This window comes from Netta rufina (assembly GCF_964035555.1).
Source record: "Netta rufina genome assembly, chromosome: 28".
Classification (NCBI taxonomy): domain Eukaryota; kingdom Metazoa; phylum Chordata; class Aves; order Anseriformes; family Anatidae; genus Netta; species Netta rufina.
The window spans coordinates 5,425,973-5,449,095 of record NC_140152.1 but is presented as its reverse complement, the minus strand read 5'-3'; the positions used below and the strand labels follow the sequence as shown (position 1 = coordinate 5,449,095).

The 23,123-nt window shown below is 63.0% G+C and overlaps 3 protein-coding genes across 6 annotated transcripts; 2 read left to right on the top strand and 1 right to left on the bottom strand.

Moving 5' to 3' along the window:
- Nucleotides 1-11: 11 nt before the first annotated feature.
- ARHGAP45 (Rho GTPase activating protein 45) lies at nt 12-17,577 on the top strand. 2 transcript variants are annotated; one of them, XM_084302932.1, is made up of 23 exons: nt 12-119; nt 1,994-2,324; nt 3,950-4,093; nt 4,976-5,060; nt 5,427-5,499; nt 5,774-5,846; nt 6,560-6,697; nt 7,142-7,206; nt 7,326-7,436; nt 7,866-7,946; nt 8,388-8,567; nt 8,746-8,883; nt 9,033-9,223; nt 9,328-9,485; nt 9,891-9,968; nt 10,363-10,464; nt 10,841-11,004; nt 11,543-11,731; nt 12,108-12,245; nt 13,413-13,654; nt 13,787-14,048; nt 14,408-14,510; nt 14,961-17,577. In XM_084302932.1, the coding sequence occupies exons 1-23, from the start codon at nt 30-32 to the stop codon at nt 15,293-15,295; spliced, it is 3,471 nt and encodes a 1,156-aa protein (XP_084159058.1). In that variant the 5' UTR covers nt 12-29; the 3' UTR covers nt 15,296-17,577. The 2 variants fall into 2 exon arrangements, with proteins under 2 accessions (XP_084159058.1, XP_084159057.1); XM_084302931.1 differs by lacking the exon at nt 12-119 and adding an exon at nt 690-905.
- A 471-nt stretch (nt 17,578-18,048) lies between these two features.
- On the bottom strand, nt 18,049-20,608 carry POLR2E (RNA polymerase II, I and III subunit E). The gene is made up of 8 exons (XM_084302725.1): nt 20,541-20,608; nt 20,082-20,256; nt 19,876-19,991; nt 19,409-19,489; nt 19,139-19,197; nt 18,873-18,951; nt 18,427-18,507; nt 18,049-18,341 (listed from the first exon to the last, which is right to left on the bottom strand). Exons 1-7 carry the CDS (start codon nt 20,595-20,597, stop codon nt 18,442-18,444), a joined length of 633 nt encoding a protein of 210 aa, XP_084158851.1. The 5' UTR covers nt 20,598-20,608; the 3' UTR covers nt 18,049-18,341; nt 18,427-18,441.
- A 217-nt stretch (nt 20,609-20,825) lies between these two features.
- Nucleotides 20,826-22,608, top strand: GPX4 (glutathione peroxidase 4). Of its 3 annotated transcripts, none has more exons than XM_084302553.1 (7): nt 20,826-20,922; nt 21,082-21,156; nt 21,281-21,463; nt 21,589-21,740; nt 21,853-21,877; nt 22,123-22,182; nt 22,327-22,608. In XM_084302553.1, exons 1-7 carry the CDS (start codon nt 20,842-20,844, stop codon nt 22,357-22,359), a joined length of 609 nt encoding a protein of 202 aa, XP_084158679.1. In that variant the 5' UTR covers nt 20,826-20,841; the 3' UTR covers nt 22,360-22,608. The 3 variants fall into 3 exon arrangements, with proteins under 3 accessions (XP_084158679.1, XP_084158680.1, XP_084158681.1); XM_084302554.1 differs by having other exon boundaries at nt 21,082-21,176; nt 21,319-21,463; XM_084302555.1 differs by having other exon boundaries at nt 20,869-20,922; nt 21,319-21,463.
- The last annotated feature ends 515 nt before the right edge of the window (nt 22,609-23,123 follow it).

Here is a 23,123-nt window from a genome sequence, read left to right as displayed (position 1 = left end):
GGTGCCCCCCCTCCCACCCCCGGGCAGCGATGTTCTCCCGCAAGAAGCGCGAGCTGATGAAGACCCCCTCCATCTCCAAGAAGAGCCGGGCGGGGAGCCCCATCCCGCAGACCCTGCCGGTGAGCGCCGGGGGCCACGGGGACGGAGGGGTGGGTACGGCCGGAGGGACACGAGGAGGAGGAGGAGGGAGCTGAGGAAGGACCCACCGGGCCTGGCTGGGGGGATTTTGCCCCAGATGAAGGGGATGGAGCAGCGGCCGAAGGGCCTGACGTGGGGAGGGTGGGCGAGCGGGGCTGGGGTGCAGCAAACTGGGGGGGCCCAGCGGTGGTGGCTGTGACCGTGGGGCTGCGTGGGCAGAGGGACCCCCAGGACTGCCCGGGGGGCGGCAGCAGGAGCCGGGGGGGACGCGGGGCTCGGGCATCGCCTCGGCCCTGCCGTGTATTTATTTACTCAGCAGCAGCCCAACGGTGCTGGGGGGGGGGGGGCGAGAGGAAGCGCCTTGCCTCCGCGGGGCAGCGGGCGGCCGGGGTTCCTCCGCGCCCGTGGCACTGCCCGCCCCGCGCCTGCGCTGCGCCCCAGCCCGCGGGACATGCCTCTGGGGGCCGGAGAGACGAGGCCACCGGGCCCCCGGAGCCCACCCGCGGCTCCTTAGCGAGGGGGGCCCCGTCCCCACGTCCCCGCGCCCACCCCCGTCCCCACGCTGCCGCTCACCCCCCGGAGAGGGGCCTATGGGTGGGCGCAGCCTGCGGGCGCGGGGGGGCCGGCTGGACGCAGGGATGCTCGGCCGGGCGTCCGGGAGGCACAGCTACAGCCCCTACGCGGCCGGGCGCCGCAGGACGGGTAAAGGCAGCTCCCCCAAGGGCTCCCTGGACTCGCTGCCCCGCACGCCCAGCGTGCAGCTGACGGTACGGGGACGGCGGGGGGGGGACCGGGCTCTCGGGGCCGGGGGCACGGGGAAGGGTCTGCAGCGGCCCCGCTGAGGGCAGAGCTCCCGGCGCGGCCGAGGTCTGCAGCAGCCTCGTGCTCCGGGGCCGGTCCCCGTAGGAAGGCGCCCGCCGCGTCCGCCCCAAACTCGGCTTCCGGGCCCCAAGCGGCAGCGCCCGGCTGGGGATGCTGGGACCCAGTGTGCTCGAGTCACAGCCGGGGGGCTCTTGGGGGCTGGGGGGGTGAGGACAGCCGTGGGACCCCTCCCCACGCAGCGAGGGCCCCTGGGGGCGCGGGGGTCCTGCTGTGCCCAGCCCCGGGGCAGATGGAGGGTGCCGGTGCCAGGTTCTCCCTCCCCCAGTTTCACCCCCCAAAATGGGGGCTCCCTCTGACCACCACATTTTGGCAACGTCTCCATCAGTGGCCTTGGAGGTGTCACCTTCCCCGTCCCCGTCCCTGGCAGGGCAAGGGACAAGGGACAAGGAACAAGGGACAAGGGACGTGCCAGACCTGGGGATGGGACGGGCCCAAAAAGAGGAAGGGATGCGTGGGGCCGGATCCTGCCCTCATCTGGCTGCGTCAGGGCCCTCCCCGGGGACCAGGGGCCTGCAGTGCTGTGGGTGCTGCTGGGGACAGGGCAGCGCCACCCACACGGTCCTTGTGTGCCCCCAGGACAGGCCTGGAAACAACAGACCCAGGGCCCTGGGGGACAGTAGGGGAAAGTTGGGGGACAAGGGGCAAGGAGGGGGGGGGGGGGGCCAAGCTGGCTGCTGGCTTCAGAGCCGATGGTCGCTGGTGGAACACCCGTACCAGGCGGTTAACCTGCAGGGAGCCCGGGGGGGTTAAGGCAATGCCAGCCCCAGGGCTGCCCGTGATGCTCATCCCCCCGCCCCAGGCCCATCAGCGGTGCCGGGGGCTCTCACAGGGCTGGGGGGCGCAGCCCGGCCCCTCCAGCCCTGCCAGCACCAGCCCCCCAGCCAGCACCCCGTCCCTCCGTGCTCATGGGGCTGGGGGAGCTGCCCCGTCCCTCCCCGAGCTGGGGTCCCAGCCGTGTCCCCCCCCCCCACAGGACCTGTCCCGGAAGGATTGCCTGGAGGCGCCGGGCTCCAGCCTGGGGGATTTGCCCCCCACCAGCTCCAAGCTCAGCAGCAGCCCCAGCGCCGTGGGCACCCTCAAGCGCCCCACCAGCCTCAGCCGCCATGCCAGCGCCGCCGGCTTCCCCCTCACCGCCGGGGCCCCCCGGGCCATGCCCAAAGGCCACAAGACCCCCACGTCCTACAGCCCCATGGAGGGGGGGGAAGGACTCTTCATCGACGTGGAGGACATCTCCCAGCTGCTGACGGACGTGGCGCGCTTCGCGGATGCCCTGGAGAACCTGCGGGACGTGGTGCTGCGAGACGGTGGGTGCCGGGGGGGGGGCAGGCAGCGGGCAGCGAGGCTGGGGCTCCGCAGACCCCCCCACAAAGCCACCACCTCCTGCACAGCCACACGGCTCTGCATCGCCCCGTGGCACGGGGCTGTGGGGCACGGGGGATGAGGGATCCAACGGGGACAGGTCCAGGAGCACCCCGAGCCCAGGGGCAGAGCCAGATCCGTGGGTGGGGGGCTCTGCCTTAGCCGGGAGGGGGCCGGGACCCCCGGGGGCTGCGCAGAGCCAGCGGGCAGCCGGTGGCGGGTGGCTGCCGGGAGCTCGGAGCCAGGATAACGCGGCTTCCTGCCTGCGAGCTATTTTCATCCGCCCGCTTTCCTGTTTACACAGCAGCGGTGCCAGCTGCCTGCCAGGGCCCCCGGCCCCCGTGGGGCACCGGGCACGGCCCCGGACCCCCGGCCCTGCCTCGCTAGGGCAGCCGCTGGGATGGGGGCGATGCCCCGGAGCGGGCGCAGGGCTGGGAGGGACGTGGGGCCGGGGGCTGGGGGCGTCCCGGCTCCCAGGAGGAGAAGGAAGCAGCGATCTCTGGTCTTCCCCGCAGCGAGGTGGGGCTGCCGGGGATCACATGGTGCCCTGTTTTCGGCACTGGCTTTGCAAAATACGTTGACGCATCCCCACTTGTCATGGAAAACGTGGCACTGCCTGGCCCCGGCGGCTGGTGCGGAACGCACCCGGGGCTCTGCGCGGCCCGGGGGTGGCAGCGCTGGGGCGATGCCTCTGGGTCCTGCAAAGCCGTGGGCACTGCAGGGCAGGGAGGAGGTGGCCCCAAGCTCACCTGCAGCCACCCCATTGCCTGTCCCCCTTGGGGTCAGTGATCACCAACACCCCCAGTTCGCTCCCGGCCGAGCTGTCCCGCTGGCACAGCTGAGACGGGGCCGTCCCCGAGGTGGCACAGGGGGAGAGGCCGGGGCTGGTGCACGGGGACATCCTCAGGGGCACGGTGTGGGGACGTGACTGTGATTTTGGGATGCAGCCATGATTTTGAGAAGAAGCAGAGGGAACTCCTTCCTGAGCTGGTGCAGGGATGGGAGGGGAGGGTCTGCCCAGCTGGGCAGCGGGTGCCAGGCTGCCCTCCTCCAGTGCACCCTTAATGTGTCCTTATGGGATGCTCATCACCGCCTTAGCTGGCTGTCCTCACCCTACCCTGAGCCCCTGGGGCTGGACCCTGCCTCCCCCAGCCCCAGGTGGGTGGCTGGAGCCCCCCGAGGGGCTGCAGTCCTGGGGCCGGACCCCCGGGATGCATCCAGCCCGGCTGGACACGGGGCACGGCCACGGGGCGGACCGGCTGCATCCCCCCCCCGGCGGGAAGGAAAGGGCGGAAACGAGGAGGAAATTCCCAAAACGCTTTCAAGGGAAAAATTTACTGCTGAGGAATAAATGCCTAAAAGGCAGGGCTGCCCCGGGCCCGGCACTGCCCCGGGTGGGGGGACGGGAGCAGGAGGTGGCAGTGCCCATCCTGGGGTCCCCAAAGGCAGGGGATGGGGTGCACGGTGCTGGTGGCCCTGCCCGCGGTGTGGCTGGCAGGGGACGGGAGAGGGGCACCAGGGCTGGGGGGCAGCAGGGGGGCAGCGCTTCAACCCCCCCCCTCTCTTGCAGACCCCAAGGAGTCCCAGCGGCCGCAGGCCCACGAGTGCCTGGGTGAAGCCCTGCGCGTCCTGCGCCAGGTCATCAACAAGTACCCCCTGCTCAACACCCTGGAGACCCTGACGGCGGCGGGGACGCTCATCTCCAAAGTGAAAGGTGAGCCCAGGGGGCTGCGGGCCCCGGCCCCTTCCCTCCTGCCCTGGGTGGGGATGGGGGGGCCTGGGGAGCCCATCTGGGGGCTGCCCCACGGATGGGGTGAAGGCATCGACAGCCGGGACCCAGCCCCACACCCTCCTGCCTGCCCCACAGTGGGGTCTGCTCCTGCTCCGTGCCCCCCACCCCGGGCAGGGCTGCCTGGTGTCGGTGTTTGTGTTCTGAGGGCTGTGCAGTGCCAGAAATGAGAGCCCAGATCCCTGCCCGAGGGTTCCCAAGCACGGCTAAAACACCCGGCTCCTGTCCTGCCCCTTGTAGCACCCCCTGTTTTTAGGGGGGGTCTACAGAGCTCAGATCCCGGCTGGGGCAGAGCAGTTAGAGCCGGGGCGGGGAGGGGGGCGGCTGCGCTAACCGCAGGCAGAGCACAACACTGCGTCACCGCCGCGCTTCCTGGACACCGAGCGGTAACCACGAGGGGACAGGAAGCCTCGTCGCGGCTGGAAGGAGCTCTGCCATGGGGCTGGCCCCACGTGGGGCCGCGGGGCCCCGAGCTGGAGCGGGATCCAGCACCGAGGGCTGTAGGGCTGGTGGTTGGGATGGGGCAGGTCCGGGTCCGGGTCTGGGTCCGGGTCCTCCCCAGCAGCAGAGGCACCAGGAGCGCCCCTCGGCCCCGGTGCCTGCAGAGCGCGGTCAGCGCTGGTGCTGCCGATGGTTCCTCTTTCAGCTGGGTGGGAGGAAGCCTCCGCGCCTCGGGCAGGGGGCTCTGGGGGCAGGCGACGCCGGCAGCGAGGCAGGTTCACGGTCAGCAGTGTGTTTTTGGCAGCCCTGGATGCCCCCAGCCGGGCGGTGACGGTGACAGGGCTCCTGCCTTTCCCCCACGTCCAGGTTTCCATTACGAATCCAACAATGAGACGGACAAGCGGGAGTTCGAGAAGGCCGTGGAGACCATCGCGGTGTCCTTCAGCAGCACGTAAGGGTTTAGGGCCAGGGGTCCCACAGAGCAGTCCCCCCAGAGCCCACCGCCCCCTGCCAGAGCCCAGCCCTCTCCCTGTCCCCTCGCACACGCACGGCCCCCACGTGGCGGCTGGGGACCAGTGGGACCCTGTGGGGAGCATGAATGTACGGTGAGCGTGGGCACCCCTCCTGCTGCCACCCAGGCAGGACCCCGAAGGCAGCTCCAGCCCCTGGCCCACACTCTCCTCCTCCACCTGCACCTCCAAGACCCCGGCAAACAGCGCAGCTCCCCCTGCCTCGGGCCAACCTGTCCCCAGACACAAATGGGGTCACTGCTCGTCCTCCCTATTGCTGACCCCGGTTTGTGTTCCTCTTCTCACAGCGTGTCCGAGTTCCTCATGGGGGAGGTGGACAGCAGCACCATCCTCTCCATCCCGCCCAGCGACCAGAACCAGGTGAGTGCTGCTGCTCCCTGCACAGGGGTCTCGATGTGCCGGGGGCTCAGCCCCTGACCCAGGGATCCAGCTGACCCCCGTGCATGCACGCAGCACCGTGTTTCTCCAGGGACTCTCCCAGCAGCTTGTGGCCTTGCTGTAGCTTGTAGACTTCAAGCAGCAGCAGAAGAGCTCCAGCAGCTCAGGGTTGCTGCCTCCCCCCCATCCGCTGCCCCTCTGGCTACTCCCCTTCCTCTTACCTGACGAATTCCTTTCCTTTTCCCAATTTCTCAAGTCTATGGAGAGCCTCTACAGTGGGATCTCTGGAGGAGTCGTCATGCCTGCGGGCATGGAGAGCTACGACACAGGTGAGCGGGGGCAGATTTGGGGTGGCGGGGCACCCAGCTGAGCAGTGCACCGGCAGGACCAGGCGTCCTCCCATCGCCACCACGCTCCCCAGCCACACGCGGCCCCTCGGCTGCACCAAAGCAGTCAGAAGGGCGAGGGGGACGCCGTGCTGGAGTCCAGCCGTGTCCTACACAGGGCTGGGGCTCATGTTTCTGGCAGTGCTGCTCCTGGAGACGGTGCTGGCAGGGCGCAGGCTCGCTCCCCGCCTGCTCTAACCCCACACGGCCGCTGCCACCAGCACGGCACGAGCGCACGACCCAGCTGCTCCTCCCGGCAGCGAGCGGAGCGTGAAAAACCTCATTACGGGCACAAAAAGGGCTTTGAAGCACAACTGGGTGCTGGCAGCCCGGGTTGTCACAGGAAGGCGTTTCCTGGGCTGAGCAGCCTCTGGAGGCACAGCTGAGAAGTTGCTGCTGGTGGCACTGGTGCCTGCAGGCCCGCGGCACATTTCGGTATGATGCCGGCACAGATAACAGCGAGCGCAGCAGGAAGGAGCCTGCACTGAAAGCTCAAGGCTGAGGCAGGCAGTGGGTCAGGAAACCTTGCAGGCACAAGCGAGGCAGCTCTGCTCAGGTGCTGGGGTTTTCCTGGCTGTGCTGGTGGTCCTGGAAACTCGTGAGCAGCAGCAGCCCGGTTCAGCGTCGCTCCCCTTCCTCTCGTCCCCACGTCACAGTGCGGCCGGCTGCGGAAGAAGTGGACGTCATGCTGCAGCGCTGCGAGGGAGGCGTGGATGCTGCCCTCCAGTACGCCAAAAACATCTCCAAGTACATGAAGGACCTCATCGGGTACCTGGAGAAACGGACCACGCTGGGTGAGGCGGGACGGATGGCGGGTGGGATCGCCACCGCGGGGCTCAGCGCCCCAGGGCAGCATCGGGATGGGTCCCTGCCCTCTAAGGCCACACGCACGAGGCTGAGGGAGCCACAGCTTCTGGATCTTGATCTGGAAATGGGTTTGCAACGGGTAGTTGGTGGCTGCCTCCTGCTCCAAGAAGCTGGGGCGTGCAGTTTGCTCCAGGAGCTGCTATGGTGTGGTTTGTGGTCAGGGACGAGCCACTTTTCCCCTTTGGGAAGGGCTCTGCCTACGTTGCTGTGTCTGCAGATGCAAAGACTGATGGCTGGGGAAGGAGGGAGCTGCAGACACTGCGAGGACAAAAAGAACTTCATTCCTGAAGCTCTTGATAGATGTTTGGAACCCAATCAGCAGGGAAACCCTTGTGTTTCATCTCTTTTCACTTCCAACCTTTTCCTTCCAGAAATGGAGTTTGCCAAAGGGCTTCAGAAGATGGCAAACAGCTGCAAGCAAACCATCACCCAAGAGGTAAGTCCACGGTCAGGCCTCCCCCGTGCTCCTCCTCCAAACGCCGCACCGGGGGACGCGTCTCTCTGCTTCGTGCTGCGGTGCCGAGGCTCAGGGCTGTGCGTTTTCTCCTTTCTCAGACAAGCATGCCGTTCCTGTCCATCTACTTGCTGGCCCTGGAGCAGGATATGGAGTACGGCACGTCGGTTCTGCAGACTGTCAACACCCTGCAGCACCAGACCTTCCTCCAGGTGAGGGGATGACACGGGGCAGCTCTTAGCCAGCCGCCTGCTCCTCCCAGGGGTTAGGTACCGGCTCTAGGGGAAACTCCCCAGGTTCAGCAAAACCCAAGGGCACCTCCTTGCCGTCCTCCTCCTCCCTTGAGGCCTCTCTGCGATTGAGCATCCCCTGTCTGCACAGACCAAGCTTCGCTGAGCTCCCGGGGACTCTCAGGGGCTGCCCACAGGGGAGAGGAGATGTCCCGCAGGGGGTGGCTGTTACTTAGGAACTGGACCTGGCACTTTCCAGGCTGCAGTTTTCCATCCACGACACAAACCCTGCCTGTAACCGAGCCCAGCGGTGCTATCCGGGACAATCAGCACCCCCGCAGGAGGCTGCCCCTTTAGAGCCAGGGGAAGCACAGCAAGCGTTCAGCTGATTGTTTCTCCCTCCTGATCCAGCCGCTGACGGTGAGACGCCTCGAGCACGAGAAGCGGAGGAAGGAGATCAAGGAGCAGTGGCACCGGGCACAGCGGAAACTGGTGAGGAGCGAAGGCGAGCAGCCCAGGCTGGGTTTGTGCTCCTCAGGTCCAAGGTACCCCCATGAGACATGTCCGTGAGGATTTGGGGCTCCTTACCCGTCCTGAGTGTGGCTGCTTTGTGCCAGGAGCCTCTTCCCAGGCCTGGGGGATGCCACAGGGGGTCCCAGGGGTCTCCCTGCAACGCAGAAGCTGGAGGGGACACTGCTGTGCCATGTAGCCCCTCTGCTCTTACAGAGCGAGGGATGGAGGAGAGCTTTGGGAAGTCCTCTCCTTCCACACATCTTCCACGAGTGGAGCTCGTTGGTGTCGGACACAAGCCCAGGCTGTGGCCACGCACACGAATCTCTCAGGGCAGCTGTGAGGGGCTGCGGGAGGTGACCGGGAGGCAAGGAGCTGCTCACAGAGCTCAGTCCTCACCCTGGGTCGCTCCTTCGTTGGCAGCAAGATGCAGAGGTCAACCTGCGCAAGGCCAAGCAGATATACATGCAGCGCAGCGAGGAGCACGACAAGGCCAAGTACATGGCCGCGAAAGCGGAGGAGGAGCAGCAGAGCACCACCAGCGGCATCACCACCAAAGCCCTGGACAAGAAGAGGCGGCTGGAAGAGGAGGCCAAGAACAAGGTAGGAACACCACAGCTCCAGTTGGTGGCTGAGCACCTTGCCAGGAGCATCTCACTCCTTGCTGTCCTAGCACAGCAGCAGCCCGAAATGATGTGGGCTGCACCGAGCCCCCCAGCCCCCAGAGAAGCAGCTCTCCTTACCCACGAGTGGTTTCATCTCCTGCTCTCCCATCTCCCAGGCAGAAGAGGCGATGGCCACCTACCGGACCTGCATCGCAGACGCCAACACGCAGAAGCAGGAGCTGGAGGACACCAAGGTGAACTCCCTGCGGCAGATCCACGAGCTGATCAAGCAGAGCGACCAGGTCATCAAGCTGGTGAGTGGGGCAGGGGGCAGCCCCAAAAAGCCAAGGGTCGGGGCTGCAGACCCAGCACTGCTCCGGGCTGACCGGGGGCTCCTTGTCTCTCCTTCCCTCGTGTATCACCTCACAAAGCTCACGCCTGGTTTTCTCTGCGTTATTTTTAGGCCACAATCGCCTTCTACCAGATCATGCACATGCAGACAGCTCCGCTGCCCGTCTACTTCCAGACGCTGTGCGAGAGCAGCAAGCTGTACGACCCCGGGCAGCAATACGCCTCCCACGTCAAGCAGCTGCAGCGAGGAGACGAACCCGATATCCAATACGACTTCGAGCCTTACGTGTCACACAACGCCTGGTAGGCAGGCAGGGAGGGAATCGCCCCCCGGTTGAGATTGTCACGCATCCCTTTCCCTCGCATCCACTTGGACGCCCCCTTTTCTCCTTCCTCCCGCCCGCCAGGTCCCCCTTTATCCGGACGCGGAAAGGCAGCTTCAATGCCAACGACTTCTCCACGAGCAGCAGCCCCGACGGGGCCGGGCTGCCCAAGGACGGGGCCCCCTCGGAAGGGGGGGCAGGAGCCAAGGAGCAGCAGAGCGGGGCAGGGGCCGAGCGGAGAGGTGAGCCTGCGGCGGGGGAGCCCCTGTGCAGCACCCAGCACCCTTCCTCCTGCTCAGGGGGACTCCAAGGGCTGGCACCAGCAAAGCAGGCTGGAAAAGGAACCCTTGCAAGCTCCATTTCCTGAAGGACAAGGACACACGAGCAGATCCATTTTGATCTGGGCTTTTTTCTGGCTCTTTTTCTTGTCTTTTGCTGCCTCGTGTTCCCTGCCGGACTATGCTCCATCTTCCCATCTCTTCTTTGCCTTGCTGAGTGTGCTCCTGAGGGTGGTGAGAGCCTCTTCACCAGCCTCTAAATAGGAAACCGAGCAGCTCCCATCAGTAATTCAAGCATCTCCCAGGAGCTAGGCTTGCTTCCTGCGTTCAGGAGGACATCTCAAACGGAGTCTGTGTTTTCTTCTGCAGGTGGGAGGGGACACCAGGTCCATAAATCCTGGCCAACCTCCGTTTCTGAAACCGACAGCAGTCTGGACTCAAACACGGGTAGGTACAGCACACAGCCCAGGGCACGCAGCCTTCACCCTTCTGATAGCATAAAAACAGAGCGTCAGAGTTAGGTGGCATCTGTTCCTTCCCCTCTTATTAATATTTTTAAAATCTGCCTTAAAATAAGACTGCACGGTGAACAAGCACTGACCCCAGCCACTATAGGATGGGGTGTGGGACCCTGAGCCACTGCCCTGCTGCATCCCCCCCTGCAAGGTGCTGGCAGGGGACGTGCTGCCCCCGCTGCCCTGGGCTCCTCGTTTTCCCCTCAGACCTGCCCAGCAGCACAGGGCACAGAATTTCTTGCCGTGGGACGCAGCCACACGCTAAGAGTGCGCTTGGACCAGAAGCAGCGTTGCCAGCGGTCTCACTGGGGGTTTTGTTTTGGCAGGCGAATTCAGCCATAAACTCCAGCGGCTGTCCTCCAACGGCACCATGTCCTCCAGCGAGGAGCTGGAGGAGAAGGACGAGAACGCCGCCTCCTTTGAGCAGAGTAGGTGACAGCGGGAGGCGAAGCGGTGCTTCTGCTGGGCGCGTGGCCCCCCACCCACACACCACAGCAGTGCCGACTGCGGGTCGGTTTTCCCCAAATTCGGTAGTTCTGGAGGTAAACTGAGCACTTGCTGGGAGGAGAGGTAAAATGGCAGGAACCCCACGAGGAAGACGTTTCCTTTAGCAAGGGATGAGCTCTGCTCAGAGCAGCACAACAGGAGCTGGGATCTCAGCGTGGGTTGTTTGTAATTCGCCAAAGGATGAGTGCACCCGGGGGGTGAGGGCCCCACCACAGCGACCCCTCCTGCTCCAGCCCTGCCGAACCTCGCCTCCCCAGGAGCCAGGACGTGGATGAGTTCCTCCTGTTCTGCTTGTAGGCATCAACGGGATCACCCCCGAGATGACAGCTCCGACGGGACCCTTCCGAAACGTTGGCTTGTCCAAGGCCGCCCAGACCCACCGGCTGAGGAAGCTCCGGACCCCCTCCAAGTGCCGGGAGTGCAACAGCTACGTTTACTTCCAGGGAGCAGAATGCGAGGAGGTGAACCTGGGGGAAGTGGGAAGGGATCTTGGGGGGTGGGATGGGTGGAGGACACGTCCCAGGAGCTGGGTGACCTTGGCTGGACGCGCACTGTCCTGTGACTCGGTCTGTGATGTGAGCCACGTGTCCCGCAGCAGGCGTGTGGGGGAACTTTTCATGCGGGTGTCGACAGATCTGCTTCAAACCCAGCCCGGAGCTCAGACACGCAGACGGGCAGAGCTCTGGGGGTAACCACAGGCAGCAGGTCTAGGTTCCGTGGAAATGGAGCCACCAGCTTGAATTTTGGGGCAGGATTACCATAGTGCTGCTCCTCCCTGTGCCCAGGAAGGCAATTCCCTGCTGCTCTTAGTGCTGGGACTGGTTCGAGCTGCTGGGGTCGGTTCCACTGGGGCAGCCCCGTGATGTCTCCAAGGAAGGCATTTCTCCTGTGTTTCTCCTGCCCACAGCCTGCTCTGCCCCTGGCTGCGTCTGGCTCTCAGCAGCTTCTTTCCACCCCCTGCCCCTGTCCCAGCTCCGAGCATGTCCCTCTGCTTTCCAGTGCTACCTGGCCTGCCACAAGAAGTGCCTGGAAACCTTGGCCATCCAGTGCGGGCACAAGAAGCTCCAAGGGAAGCTGCAGCTCTTTGGGCAAGACTTCATGAAGGCTTCTCAGAGCAGCTCGGACGGCATCCCCTTCATCATCAAGAAGTGCATCTCCGAGATTGAGAAGCGGGCGCTGAAAACCAAGGTGACTCACCCCTCTTCCCTCTCCTTCAGCTACGCTGGCTCAGCTGCCTCCTCTTGACGTGAACTTCTCTCTTGGCACGAAGACCTCAGGCTCAGAGGTTGCAGGTTACCAGCAGGCAGGAGGCCAGAAAATCCCCTTATAAACCTGGCCCTGGTACTAACAAACTCTGCCATGGGAACCCGCTTCTCGTGCCTCCCTCGCCTATGGAAGGGGAACACCAGCAACGTCTGAGCTGGGACAGGATCTCCCAGACCTTCTGAGGGGGATTTCCAACCCCAAAAGGACAGGATGGGAGCAAGAAGCTTGCTGTCTCAGGCAAAGCTGAAGAGAAACATCCCTCCTCCTCACCTCAGCTCCACTTTTCTCTCTTTGACAGGGCATCTACCGCGTGAACGGCGTAAAGACCCGCGTGGAGAAGCTTTGCCAGGCGTTTGAGAACGGGAAGGAGCTGGTGGAGCTGTCCCAGGCCTCCCCTCACGACATCAGCAACGTCTTGAAGCTCTACCTGAGGCAGGTGAGGTGCCCGCAGGAACTGACCCTCCACAACCAAGGCTGGCTCTGCTGGGTCGGGGTGATCTGATGGTGGGGGGCAAGAGGCCCCTCCTGGCTGGGAGGGGGTTGGGATGGAGATGTGGATCCATGTGGAGTGGGGAGGAGAAGGCTGCCCCCGAGCAGCGCTCCCCCTGCCTCTCCTCTGAGCTCCTGCCCCCCGCTGAGCCGCACGCCATCGGTGCATGGCTCCTCGCGGTGCAGCGAGATGCCTGCCCACAGAAATACGCACACAGAAGTACAAAACCCTCCCTCCCCTGCGCAATTGGGGAACCAGGCAGGCGAAAGGGAAGCGACCCAGCAAAGGTCACTCCGCACAGCGCGGCCGGGGCCGAGCTCACTTCTCCCCAGCGGCTCTGCCCACAGCCAGCCCCGGGCTCTGCCCTCCCGACGTCGGCAGAACGCAGAGCTCGGTGCAAACTGCGAGAGCCACATCCTCAAAGGGGCCACCACAAGGCAGGAGGGGAGGAAGCAGCTTCTCTGTTGCTGCAGCCTCGCCACTTAACGCTCCGTGCTGCGTTTCCGGAGGGCTGGCGGCACGGTGCCAGAGCTCGGCTCCCCCGGCACGGTGCTCAGCTCAAGGCTCGTCCCTGGGTTCCCCGCCCAGAGGCAGGGAGAGACAGGCTCTGAGTTGTCTCTGCGGTTTCTCCAGAGAAGAGAAAGCAGAGTGCAGAGAGAGGAAGGAATGAGCAGTGAGCCTCAGTCCCATCTCTCGGTACATTGCGGAGAAATCCATTTAGGTCGCTCTGTCAGGGCGCCGAGCTGGAGGGAAGCTGCTCTGCGGCGAAGGCAATCCATCCCCGGCAGCCACCTGTTTAAGCCACCCTGAAAACATCACCGGTGCTGCAAAACCACCAGCTGGTTAACTAACACGCTGCCTGGGGTGCTTTATGCAGAGTACAAGGCAAGAGGTTCCACCTAACCACCGCCCCGCCTGTGCTGCCGGCTATGCTGATTGCATCTCCCTCCCGGGGAGCAATTCATCCCGGCCTCTCTAACCACCTCTTATCTACTGGGAGGCTGCTCTGCCCTCCCTGAGCCAGGGCTTTTGGAGAAGGGGAAAAAAAAAAAGGAGAGAAATGCTGCGCCTGGAGGCAGAGGCTCTCACGCCCCTCTCCCCGTGTCGTTGCAGCTGCCCGAGCCCATCATGCCCTTCCGCATGTACAACGAGCTGATGGGCCTGGCCAAGGAGAGCCTGCAGGGCAGCAGCGAGGCCAAAGGCAGGAGCGGGAAGGGGGGGCCCGAGCTGGTGGACAGAGGAGCCGACACGGACAAGGTGGTGGTGACCCTGGTGCTGAAGCTGAAGGAGCTGCTGAAGGAGCTTCCCTGGGAGAACATGGCCACGCTCCAGTACCTCCTGCAGCACCTGAGGAGGTGAGAGGGGCCGGGGCAGGGCTGGGGGCCCCCCTTTTATCCCCAGGGTGGGAAGGGGCAGGTAAAGAAAGGCACAGCCACCCTGCAGGATGTGCCTGGCTCGCTCTCACGAGCTGCTCTCCCTCCTCCCAGGATCGTGGAGGTGGAACAGGACAACAAGATGACCTCGAGCAACCTGGGCATCGTCTTCGGGCCAACACTGATGCGCCCCAGGCCCACGGACGCCACCATCTCCTTGTCCTCGCTGGTTGACTACCCCCACCAAGCCCGCATCATCGAGGCGCTCATCATCTTCTACTCCACCATCTTCGAGAACAAGGAGGCCCCGCTGCTGGCCGACCCCAGCAAATACACCGCAGACACCAAGGAGGAGACAGCCAGCGGCACCAGCCCGGTGAGTCCAGGGGAAGGGAGCACACGACCTGCCCACACTGGGCCACCGGGCAGGCACAGCGCTGCTCCTGCTCTGCCACACGTCAGTGACCTTCCCCGGCCCTGCTGGGCCACCCCATGCTGCAGGGCTGGCCAACGCAGTTGGCTCTCTGATGAAACTTACTGTGCTTCATCCCATCCCTGGGTGCATCCCCACTCCGCTTGTGATTTTCTGTCCCAAAAGAGCCATCTGAGTCAGGCAGGGGTGGGAGGATGGAGCCTCGCTGCCTTTACACGAGGACAGGAGGTTATTTTGGTGGGATCTCTGGAAGGGGGGAGTTGTCCTCCTCGTGCCCTCACCGCTGTCCCTCTCCCCCCCAGGACGATGCAGGCTCGCAGCCCGCAGCTCCGCACGGTGCCGCGCCGTACCTAGCGCTGCCTTTGGAGAAGGAGAGTTTGGATTACAGCACGGACTCGTTTGGGGGTAAGCAAAGGGCACTCGGTGGCTCCTCTCCAGGGGGGGCATGGGGCTCTGGGGGGGTCTGAAGGGCTCCAGGGGGCTTTGCCCTCCCAAGATGCCAGCTCCATGCTCGAGCACAGCCAGAAGCCTCCACCCGATGGCTGCAGCCCCCTCTCATTGCCAGTAGCTGCTGACACGGCCCTTGGACATGGGGGGCTTCACCCTCCCATTTTGTTCTCTGAATTCACCTTAGTAAAGGGGCCAAGGACATTGGGAGGACCGGGAGGTAACCACGCCACCCACTCAAGTGGATCCCAAGTGAAAAAAATTGCACCCAGACTGCCCAAATCCATCTTCATGGGAGGGCAGAGCCCAGTTCCACTAACAGCAGCCACCCCATCCCCTGCCCCCAGTGCCGTGGGTTTGCTGAGCCCCGGTGCCGGGGGGTGACGTGCGGCTCCCTGCGTCCCTCAGGGTCTGGCGACCGCTCAGTGGACTCCGACTCGGAGCTGGAGGACAACGGGGAGCCCCCGGCAGGCGGCGGGCCCAGAACGCAGCTGACGAAGCAGGAAAGCGAGACGAGCACAGACGAGGCTCAGTTCTGTGATGATGGGAGCGAGGGGCAGCGCAGCCGGACCTGCAGCACGGGGCAGTCGGACACAGAGGGCTCAGCGCCGCGCTGCCGCAGCCCCCCAGGAGAGGAGCAGAGCGACCTCGAGGAGTACCCCGAGAGCGGCCCGGGGGCTGCCCAGGGGGACTGCGACACAACCCAGCCCAGCCACGGCTGCCAGGCCCCGGCCCAGCCGTGAGCAGCGGCCCCGGCCCGCCTGAGCTCCTGGCAGGGAAACGCGGGCACCAGGGGGGGCACGGGGCAAAGGCTCGGAGCCGCCACGGGTGGGCCTGAAGCTCGTGAAGCTGTGGGGTGGCAGGGAGTGCATGGCCATGAGCCCGCTCGGGAGGGTTTGGGGTGCCCGCTGCCTCCTGACTGAAGCTTTCACACCCCCCCCCGTGTCCTCCCCAGCTCCCAGAGGGGAAAATCTGCCCGCTTCGCCTCAGCTGCTGGGAGCCACAGGGCGGAGCCCCCGCTGGGTCCAGCCTCTGTCCAAATGCACGTTTCTTTGAATGGAGCTGAAGCACGGGGACCTCTCGCTTCTCTCAGACTGGGGAGGAACCCCGGCCTTCACCATGCCACTCCCCAGGCTTCAATTTTGCTGCTGGTCCTTAGTCCTACAGCTCTTCTGCGGAAATAGACGCGAGGCTCCAGCTGAGCTCATCCTCCCTGCTGGCGGCAGCTCAGGAGGAGAGGGCTGCTGGCAGGGGATGCAGGACAGAGCTCCCCGAGGAGCAGGGGGCCAAGGGCTCCACGGCCCCAGGTACCAGGGGTGCAGCAGCAAGGCCTGGAGCAGGACCGGACACCTCCTGGCACTGCTTGCAGTCGGGATAACACCACCAAGGAGTGAGGGGCTCCACGGAGCCCACTGAAAGCCCCCCGTGGCACCCCCCCAGAGCAGGCATTGCGGCCGCGCTGCTCGCTGGGGCTGGGCAAGGTCCAGGCGCTGTTTACAGGCGGCTGTACCAGGCACCCGCAGCCCAGCCCCACGTTTACCGCCTCAGCACTTCCACTCAACGCAGGACTGAAATAGCAGCGTGCCCTTCCTGGCTCTGCCAACGACGTCTGCACTGCTGCTTGTATTTACGGGCATTCTTCTACTTTGCAAAGAGCAACCCGCAGGCTGAGCAAGCTCAGGGGACCGGCTTTCCCAGCTGCACGTTGTGCGATCTCAGGGTTTTTTTTTCTGGTAGACATTTGGTCTCCAAAACCTCAGCTGTGGCAGCAGCAAAAAGCTGCTGCAGGTCACCAAGGGGCAGATGCATCCCCACAGGATTGACATCGCCTGAACCACCTTACAGCCCCTGCCAGTATATGAGGTTTTGTTGTTTTTTGTTTTTGTTTTTGTTTTTTTAAATATAACCCTTCAACATGAATCTGCTACCTCTGCTGGCAACAGAACTTAGAGGGTTAAACAAGACCAGCCAAAGTATTATTTTTTTTTAAAGCTATGAGACTTTTCTGCACTGAGGCTTAGAAAAACAAGTAGATTTTAAGCTTAGAAAGAGCCAAAAGCTGCTTCCTTCTCCTGCCCTGCTTGTACCTGGACCTGGACTGTGTTCCTGCTGTCACTGCCGAGTGCCGCCGGACCCTTGCCCTGGGAGGGCTGAGATCAGCAGAGCTCAAGAGCTCCCTGCAGATGGCACAGGGGCTGGCACACACAGGTCACACACGAGACAACTCTCAGTCCACGGTTCCTCAGAAATTGCACAAATCCAAAGCAGTTCTCTAATAATCAGCCTGACCCTTCCTCCGTGAAATGCTGGGTACCAAATCAGCTCTTGCACTGCCTACTCGCCTGTCAGGCCTCACCTCAACAGGTCCCAAGCGCATCCACATGAACGGGACAGTGAGGGCGAGGCAGACAGATTTCCAGCCAAGGAAGCCAAGCGGGAGAGGAGTCCCAGCTGAAGATATTCTGAAAGGGGTTTGGAAGGGTTACGCACACCTCAGCACTGTACAATTGGACGATCGACCACGACCAGACGTTTGATCCCTTAAGAGGATCAATCCCCAGCACAGTAGAAAGAGCCTGGGCTTTGCAATTGCCAGAGCTCTCCTAGACTAATTGGAAAAGCATCTCAGCACAGTAGGGAAAAGGTACATGAAACCAGAGATAAATTTTACAGCTAAAAGGTTTGTAACTGAGCCAAAGAAGAGCTAGAGCTATTTGTGAGACGATCTGCTGCACAGCTCTTCAACGAGATGGCTGGATTCTTCCAGCAGGTCATTTTCATGGTAGCAAGGGAAATTTCTTGCTATCAGAACTGCTACCACGGGCGGTACCACGTGTGTGTGCGAGGATGGATGACGGGTGAGTGTGAGTGAGGGAAGGGACAAAAGCTATGCTTGAGCTTCACGAGGTAACAGGCACCCTTCTGTTTGTATATAAACTCAGCGTGAAAAAAGTGTTTGTTGTGACATGCCTGTACAGCTGTATGAAACTACCTTTTGTGTTTTGCTGTGTTCAGGTTGACCTGCTTCCAGAATGAATAAAACTCATGTGTTCCAACCCGTGTCTGTCCTGGAGATCAAAGTCTTCCAGGCTCATATGCCCACAGCTGCAGGGGCCTAAGCACTGTAATGAAGTACTAAAAATAGCTCCAGCAAGTCAAATGAAGTTTAAAAACCCTCAGGAGACCTGGAACAAATTAAAAATCAAAGTAATTGGGGTGGGGACAAGCAACTCTCCTTTGCAATGTTTGAATACCAGTCTCAAAACAGAGGTCAGAGGCTAGAACAGCTCACAACAAGGTAAGTCTGAACCACCGTGTTAGAACTGCACACGACAGCCAGACACGTCAGAGCTCTGCAGGATGAGCTCTTGGCTCAGCCACGAGGAGTTCAGAGCTCTAGCAGCAACAAATGTATATTCTAAACAGAATGAAAAAAAACAGGAACTTGCAAAGGCCTTAAGGCTTTGATACAGGAAAAGACAACGAAACACAGTAATAGTGAAGAGCACTAAGAGTACAAACCTTTATTAAAGGTAAGGTCCTATAAAACATAATAGGAAAGCAAAGGCCTTTTTCCACTCACTTCCTCCCTGCACGCTTCAGCTGCTTCAAGTTACTTTTCATGGCATTAGTCCTTCATGAAGGATAAGGAGTTAGAGCAAAATCTATGCTGGAAAACGAGGATCTGGGCCAAGAAAAACAACTGCATGTGTGAAGAGGCAGACACTTCAGAGCATTTGCAAATTGCCGGGGTGGGAAGATCAGAGCCGTCACAGGACACTTCTGCACCTGGAAGAAAGAGAGCCTGGGATGTGGAGCAGCTCACACCTCACCTCCCCCAGCAGAGCACTCAAGGCCGAGCACTCCACCTCACCTTGAGAGCCCTGCATCACTGCACCAGCCTGTAGGTGATGTAGCGGCCTGCAGTCTCACTGGGTCGTATGATCTTCACCACCTGGAAGGCCAGCAGAAGGAACTCGTGAGGGAGAGAAGCTGCTGGCAAGTTCTCCCTGCCCAACACACGCGTGTGCGCTCACACCCAGAAGGGCCACAGAACCGCAGCACTGGGCAGCCACTGTGTGCAGGGGGTGGCAGTTTGGGGCCGGTGTCACAGCTGCTGGTTCCACAGGCAGCCAGGACTGTCCCCAGAGCTATCTGCTGGCCAGAAGCCTGCCTGGCTTACACATCCCAAAGTAACCCGTAACAGCTTTTATATTTGAATGAGAGCCTTCTTGTCTCTGGAGTCCTGCAGTACTGTGCTACTGCAGCCCCCTGCCCAGCCCACGGGGCACTGCAGCCTGACACCAGCCTCTTTCTTACCTGTCCTCGCTTTATCCCGAAGTACCGGGCCACAGGATCCCCAGCCTGTATCCTCGGGAGCTGGTTCTCTCTCAGCTTACTGCACAGAGTCAAGGAGAAGCTTCACCAGCACAGCGAGCACGCGGCCCAGGTTCCCCCTTGTTCTGAGGCCAGGCACAGCTACCAGAAGCAAGCAATAAACTGTCACAGTCGGATGCTTTCATTGGCGGCCCAAAGCAAGCACGCATCGCACCCAGACAGGAAGGGAAGGAACAAACAAAGGATACTATCTGGCCAGCAGCTCGGTTACTTCTTCTTTTGTCATGACGACATGCTCTGGGACCAACTGTAAACAACAGAAGAAGGAGACTGCAAGACCAGAAATTCTGAGAAAGCAGCCGTCTCCGCACAGCGGCAGGACAAGCAACGTGCAGGGAAGGAAGAGAACTACAGAGCCCGGCCTTCCAACCGAGGGGAGGTCTCTCAGAGCAGCCTGAGCCTCAGCTCAGCATGAGACCGACCATCCCACTTGTGTTCCACTCCCCAGCACCGCTCACCTCATGTTCTGTGATGTTGATCAGAAGCTCCTGCTGCAGGAACTGCTCCAGGATGTACTTGGGAGCCATATCCACCAGGGACTGAGGAGGAAGAAGCAAGTCAGGCCGCAGCACTGCTCTAGGACAACCCCACCTGTGTTCGGACCAGCCAACTGCGAGTGTGGTATTGCTGTCCTTGTGCTGGCACAGGTACAGGTACCCATACAGAGAGCAAACAGCGCTCCTGGTATCTCTGTTTCTCCCACCAGCCCCTCAACTACTCGTGGCCCGCCATTTGTTCTGCAGCCAGAACCGGCTGTTCTGTTTAAACACCCCAAGAGCCTGTGTTAAGGCATGACTGCCTTTGGTGAAAGATTTTCTCTGGGTTGAAATTTGATGTTTTTGTTAACCTGAAGCAATACCAAAAACCAGAAACAAACCACCCCCGGGTCGCGATAGCCGAGCTGATAGGACTACTGCCTCGGTACCTGCTTGGCTGAGGGTGTCATGCCCTGCTGCACCACGATCAGCGCCCTGGTGATGTTCTCCTCCTGCATGCGCTGGCAGTACATCTTGATGGTCTTGATGCCGACCTTGGGCTCCTCTGCAGACAAACCCGGCCGCGGGGTTACGGTCAGGAACCTGCCCCCAACTCCCCGGCCCCTGCCCACCCCCGCCCGGCCCCGCAGCCCACCGGGGAAGAAGACGAACATCTGGTCCGTGGGGTCGTCGTTGTGCGCCACCAGCACCGTGAGGTCGGTGCGGCGCGGGCGGCCCTCGCTGGGGGTGTCACCGAACTGCGCCTTGAACTCCTCCAGCGTCTGGTCCAGCTCGTCCTGCGTCACCAGGTACCCGCGGTCGTGGCACAGCTGTGGGGGCGGCGGCGGCGTGAGGCCGGGGGGCACGGCCTGGACCCTTCAGACCCCGGCCCGGCCCCCCCAGCCCTCCCAAGCTCCCCCCGGCCCCTGGGCCCCGGACTCCCCCAGCCCCCAAGCCCAGGCCCCAACCCCCCCCCCCCACGCTCTAGGCCTAGGCCTAGGCCTAGGCCCAGTCCCTGCCCCCCCCGGCCCCCCCACCCCCAATCCCGGCCCCCCCGATCCCCCCCAGCCTCCCTCGATCCCCCCAGCCCATCCCCCGGCCCCCCCAGCCCCACCTGCATGATGGTTTTGCGGATCTTCCACAGCCGGTAGGTCTCCTCATCGTCGTCCATCTTGCTGCTGCCGCTGAGGCCCCCGGGCTGCCCCCCGCAACAGGCGGGGCTGCCCTACAGAGGGGTCCTCAGCCGCGCGGGGGATGCTGGGAGTTGTAGTCCCCCTTCCGGAGCCCCCGCCCCCTCCGCCGTGCCACCTCGCTGTTCTATTGGTCAGCAGAGCTGTCTGTTGCGGGCCGGACCCTCCCGCGGGCGCCGAGTGGTGGAGAGGCGGCGGTGGGGCGGGGCGAGGGGGCGGGGCGCCATGGGCTGGGGTTGGGGCTGGGGCCGGGCGCTGCGGCGCGCGGCGGCGGCGGCGGCGGGAGCGGGACCGGGACGGAGCATGGTGAGGGGGGGGGCGGGGGGGCACGGCGGGGCCTGGCGGGGCCTAACGGGGCCTAACGGGGCCGATCGGGGCCGATCGGGGCCGATCGGGGCTTAACGGGGCTGATCGGGGCCGGTAGGGGCCGGGGGCGGCGGCTGACCCCGTGCCGCGGCCCCGCAGTGCGCCCAGGCGGAGGACTGGCGCTCGGCCAGGGCCATCTACGACTTCCACGCCCTGGACATCGACGGCAACGATGTGAGCCTGGAGCGGTACAAGTAGGGCGGCCTCACCCCCCCCCCCCCCCCCCCCCCCACGGGGCGACCTCAACACCCCCGGGGCGGCCTCCACGACCCCCATCCCCCCCCCCCCCCCGGGGCAGCCTCGCCCCCCGGCCCACGCCGCCCCCCCCCCCCGCAGGGGCTCCGTGTGCATCATCACCAACGTGGCCTCCAAATGAGGGAAAACCACCGTGAACTACACTCAGCTGGTCGACCTGCACGCCCGCTACGCTGAGAGGGGTTTACGCATCCTGGGCTTTCCCTGCAACCAGTTCGGGAAGCAGGTACGGGGTCTGGGGGGAGGGGGGAGGGGAGGGGGGGGGGCGTCCTCCTGACCTTGGCCCGCCAGGGTTTGTGCCTGGAGTCGCCCGCTCCACCGAGGGCTTTGCTCTTTGTTTTGGTTCCTCAGGAGCCCGGGGACAACGCGCAGATTAAGGCATTTGCTGAGAACTACGGGGTGAAGTTCGACATGTTCAGCAAGATCGATGTCAACGGGGATGACGCCCACCCCCTGTGGAAGTGGATGAAGGAGCAGCCCAAGGGAAGAGGCACCCTGGGCAAGTGAGTGCGGGGAGGGGGCTGCGGAAAGCGGCCGGCCCCGTGGCAGGGGGGGGCCTGGCTGCAGCGGGGAAGGTTTTTGTGTCTCACTCCTGTGTTTTTTTTTCTCTCCTAGTGCCATAAAGTGGAATTTCACTAAGGTAGGATTGCACTGCCTCCTCCTGAGCCATGCGTGGGTCACATCCTTACCCGTGGGGGTGGTGAGGGGCGCTCGGAGCGCTGCAGGGAGCGGGATCCTTGTGTCCCAGCCCTGCTCTGGGATGCGGGCGTGGGAGTGCCCCAAGGACACAGATCCCCACTGCCCGGCCGCTCCACCACCCCCCACGGCTGCAGCGCCTGGGTCAGGGCCAGACTCACGTGTTTGGGTTCTGCTTTGCTTCCACAGTTCCTCATCAACCGGGAGGGCCAAGTGGTGAAGAGATACAGCCCCATGGAGGATCCCTACGTAAGTGTTGCCCGCATGGTCGGTGTTTGGGCTCTGCCTGCCCCGTGGCACCCAGCACACGGGTTCCAGGCAGGGCACGGGGGGCTTCTGGCATGTTCAGGGGGCAGCGACGCTCTCGTTGCAATACTCCCTGCTTTCTCACAGGTCATCGAGAAGGACCTGCCCTCCTACCTGTAGATCTGCTCATCTCGCCTGCACTGCCTCGTGTGCCCAGCACTGGCCCTCCTGCTCCCTGGGGATTCTTCTCACCCAGCACGAATGACGGTCTGTCTTCAAGCCAGCTTGCTGGTGAGGCAAACCTGAAGATTTGGCGTGCACCTGCTGGAAGAAGGCTTCACAGGGCCAGTGGCCTCTGCTGGGCAACCCCTTTCCTGTAGGCACAAAACAGCACCTGATGTCCCCTTGCAATAAACGTGCTAGAAATGAGTGGTTGTGTGCGTGTCTGTGTGCGGGGCGGTGGGGCTGGAGCTGCTGTGCTGCTCCCCTGCAGCTCGGGGACTAAGACCTTACACAACTCCTGCGCCAGCTCACCAGAGCCCGGCAGGGATAATCCTCATTAGTGCTGACGGGAATTAATTACACACAAAGCCTGGGTCAGCAGGAGCCCCGAGGGGCTCACACAAGAAAAGCCAAAGCAGGGAGGAGCGTGGCTGTGGGGAGCCCCTGTGGGGATCTGTCCCCGCTGCCTGCACCTGGGTGGAATCGCTGCACCACAAACCACGGGGCGGCTCCCAAAAGGTGAAAGATTTCTGCTAAAGCAAGAAAGAGCCGGGGTGGGCTCGAGGCAAGAGTCCGGGCGTGCAGCAGCATCCCAGTGACCCCAATACCAAAGTGCCCAGTTCGGTGGCGCAAGATCCACCCAGACACAATTACTGCAAAACAAAACCCGGTCCTGTTGGGCCGTGGTGAAATCCCACACGGTGAAATCCCACACGTAGCTG

Excerpts from the sequence above, each read along its gene's own strand:
- POLR2E (XM_084302725.1), bottom strand. The coding sequence starts at position 20,597 with ATGGACGACGATGAGGAGACCTACCGGCTGTGGAAGATCCGCAAAACC. Across the intron at positions 20,257-20,540 it reads TCCGCAAAACCATCATGCAG|CTGTGCCACGACCGCGGGTA; the intron begins GTGGGGCTGGGG and ends CCGCCCCCACAG. Across the intron at positions 18,508-18,872 it reads TCGGGATAAAGCGAGGACAG|GTGGTGAAGATCATACGACC; the intron begins GTAAGAAAGAGG and ends CTGGCCTTCCAG.
- ARHGAP45 (XM_084302931.1), top strand. The coding sequence starts at position 729 with ATGGGTGGGCGCAGCCTGCGGGCGCGGGGGGGCCGGCTGGACGCAGGG. Across the intron at positions 6,698-7,141 it reads GGAGAAACGGACCACGCTGG|AAATGGAGTTTGCCAAAGGG; the intron begins GTGAGGCGGGAC and ends TTTTCCTTCCAG. Across the intron at positions 9,486-9,890 it reads GGCAGGGGCCGAGCGGAGAG|GTGGGAGGGGACACCAGGTC; the intron begins GTGAGCCTGCGG and ends TTTCTTCTGCAG.